This window comes from Cystoisospora suis (assembly GCF_002600585.1).
Source record: "Cystoisospora suis strain Wien I chromosome Unknown contig_4278, whole genome shotgun sequence".
NCBI lineage: Eukaryota > Apicomplexa > Conoidasida > Eucoccidiorida > Sarcocystidae > Cystoisospora > Cystoisospora suis.
This window is the reverse complement of record NW_027157070.1, coordinates 21787-24636: the sequence shown is the minus strand read 5'-3', so window position 1 is coordinate 24636 and position 2850 is coordinate 21787. Positions and strand designations below refer to the sequence as shown.

Sequence of the window (2850 nt, the reverse complement as noted above, 5' to 3'; positions counted from 1 at the left end):
TTTGATATCTGTTTCTTGTTGTAAGAGAGACTGACACTGCTCCTCAGAGTGTTCCTCTTCTTCTATCGAGAGATTTCAAACCTGTCTCCACACCCACACATTCAAAGTCCGTAGATGTGTGTTTACATCGATGGACGTATACACAGATTTTCTTCTCCTCAGACCGAGACACCTGAAAGCAGTTCTCCTCTTCGTCGCTCTGCTGTCATTTCATCTACGATCTGTAATTTTATATAGGAAGAGAGAGAGAGAGACTGATGCATATCTCTTTTTGTGTTTTGTGTAAGGTGCCTATGTATGTAGATATGTATCAGTCTACCACGCCTGCACACATTTCTCATGTATGCAGGCATCCAGTTGCATCCATGTATACACTCCCTCCCATATATATGTGGCTATCATGTATCTCCATACCATTGTTTGTTTCTCTCTTTCTTCTCTCAGCTTCGGCTTGAACTGCCCCGATTCCTTCGTCGGGAGTGGTATGGCATCCTGCCACTCAGCTATTGTCAATCAAGATACTCCAGCAGACAAGATAGGTAAAGCTTATAAAGATAAAGATCAGAAGGCTTTAACAAAGGCCGTTAGTGGATTTGGTCTAACGATCAATATTCTATCAGGAGAATCTTCACAATGCTGTCCTTCCTCTTTAAAGACTCTTCAGCAACAGTCGGTGAATCTACCTATGGGTTCGATTCCTAGTGGTGGCATGCTAGGGATGCCTCAAGGAAGTCTAGCAGAAGGTAACTTTGTGGGCTATATGAATACGAATGTACCTGTTGTACAAGTAGGAGAGGAAGTCGGAGGTATGCCAGGAGTGAGATATGTGTCTGGCAATGGGGGAATGGTGTATCCCATGCCTATGATGACGTTGAAGAGGGGAGAGACTGAGGAAGGCCAAGAAGACGATCTAGGTCAAGAAGATGATCTAGAGAGGTCGGAGACAAAGGAAAACAGAGGGTCACGTGATCTAGAAGCAGAACAAAGTAAGAGATTCTCCCTTCTTATCGGCCGACACGGCCTGTCTTCATAGAAGATGTTAGAGGTGATACTTTTAGTGTAGACGTTCGGTGATGGATAGCAGGCCGTTGGACCAGTTAATTTATTGTGTAGTTACAGTGGATGGGTAGTTGAGGGTACTCCCCATAGAGATAACGGATTGTACGATCTAGGAGGCTCAGGCAGAGAGAGGAAGGGGAGATACCAGTGATTCCTGAATAGACTATGAACAATCGATGTGTGGAGTATGTACACACTAGTAAGCAGGCACCACGTGTTTTCTTCATTCATACTCACACGCGGGTCTGTTTCGTGGTGTGTCCTCTATCGTCCACCTGTGTAGGGAGGAGGCACATCGTTTCGTGGTAGGAAGCGCCTATGTATATAGTTGCTTGTGAATACGCATATGTATATCTGTATACAGATAGCTATAGATATAGATATGTGCTGGACAGTGGGACCTTGCGAAGGAAGGCAGGGGGCACTGGTGGGCAAGGGTAAGGAACGTCCGTGAGGGAGGATGATGGACTTCCCGGGGTCACGCTATTTTATACTGACTTGATCTTGTTTGTATTTCATCCATTCTCTTCAGTAATAATACACCTGACGATTACTCGCTCTAGTCGTAATACCTGCTCCTTTCTTTATATGGTGATACAGCTTCTTCTTCCCTATCTGTGCATGTCATAGGTCACGGTCGTCGTCGTGTAAGAGACATAGGTGGGATTCTATTCTTCTATTGCTGGTTCTATCTGTTACTTGGATAATGTTTTTTTTGTGTACAGACAAGTACCTTGAGAAACGGCAAGAGCAGTTATTTGACCGAATCATGTCTGGTGGTCCACCTCTTCCGCCGCCTTCACCACCACTCTCTACCCTTCAGTCTTCATCTTCAGTACCAATCTCCTCTGTATCATCCTATCTTCAGACGGGTAGCGAGAGTGCAAGCCAGGCGGGGGCATCTTCGCCGCCTGTTCTGATGGGTCCCGGGTTGCTTCTACCTCCTCGGTCGCCGGGTGTCCAATCGCGCGTAGCTACACGTACACCCTTAGGTGCCGCCTGGGTTACGTCAACATTTCTCTCCTTTCTTTCCATGCTTTTGCCACCTCATGTTCTTAGTACAAAGCCCGATCATGCTTTACCTTTACCTAGTAGTAACCGACTCCCAACAAGTTTTCCGTTACCTGGTGGCTCAGATGGGCTGTGTACAAGCCAAGGTGTTTTAGCTGCGAAGAAAGCAGAAGGGAAGGCCGAAGATAAGAAGGCAGCAAAAGCAGCAACAGCTGTAGATACATTCTGTTTATCTCTCGTACGTGGATGTCCAGCCATTTCCCGCTCGAGTGTTTTCATGCTCAATCCTGAGGGAGAGGATGAAAAGACAGTTAAAGCCATAGAAAAGGCAGCTATGAAGGATAACGTAGCTTCGGGAGGAGAAAAGTGTCGATTCAAATGTGTAGAATCCTTACCGAATGCTATACAGGCCGCGGCTTCAGAGTCCACGACCAGCGGCGGGGGAGACAATGCCGGAGGAGGCCAGGCTGCTGCTCAAACCGTAGCTGCTATGAAGAAGGAAGATTTCGATGAAAAGCAGTTTGATTACTTGCCTAGGGACGGAGTTCTTTGTGGATATTTCTGCGGGGCATCTCTTTAGCTTTTCTTTGTATGACGCCTGACAATAAGAATCAAGGAGGGAATCGAAAGGGTGATAACGCGCAGAGGAATTCGCATGTAATGTAGTCCTTCTACCGGCAGGTGCTCACCTTCCCTTTTTTTTCACCGGTTGCGCGTGGGCGGCGAAAAACAGTCTCTCGGTATGACAGGTGTGCTCTCTTTCCATGGTTTTCAGTAAAG

The 2850-nt window shown here is 46.6% G+C and overlaps 1 protein-coding gene across 1 annotated transcript in view; it reads left to right on the top strand.

The window, feature by feature from the left end:
• The window catches only part of CSUI_007906 (chitinase-like protein clp1), a 3279-nt gene extending 532 nt beyond the window's left edge, over positions 1–2747 (top strand). The window contains exons 2-3 of the mRNA XM_068068049.1: positions 445–986; positions 1785–2747. Of these exons, the coding sequence (XP_067919982.1) occupies positions 445–986; positions 1785–2650 (1408 nt within the window). The 3' untranslated portion in view covers positions 2651–2747. The remainder of the gene's footprint in view (positions 1–444; positions 987–1784) is intronic.
• Positions 2748–2850: the final 103 nt, after the last annotated feature.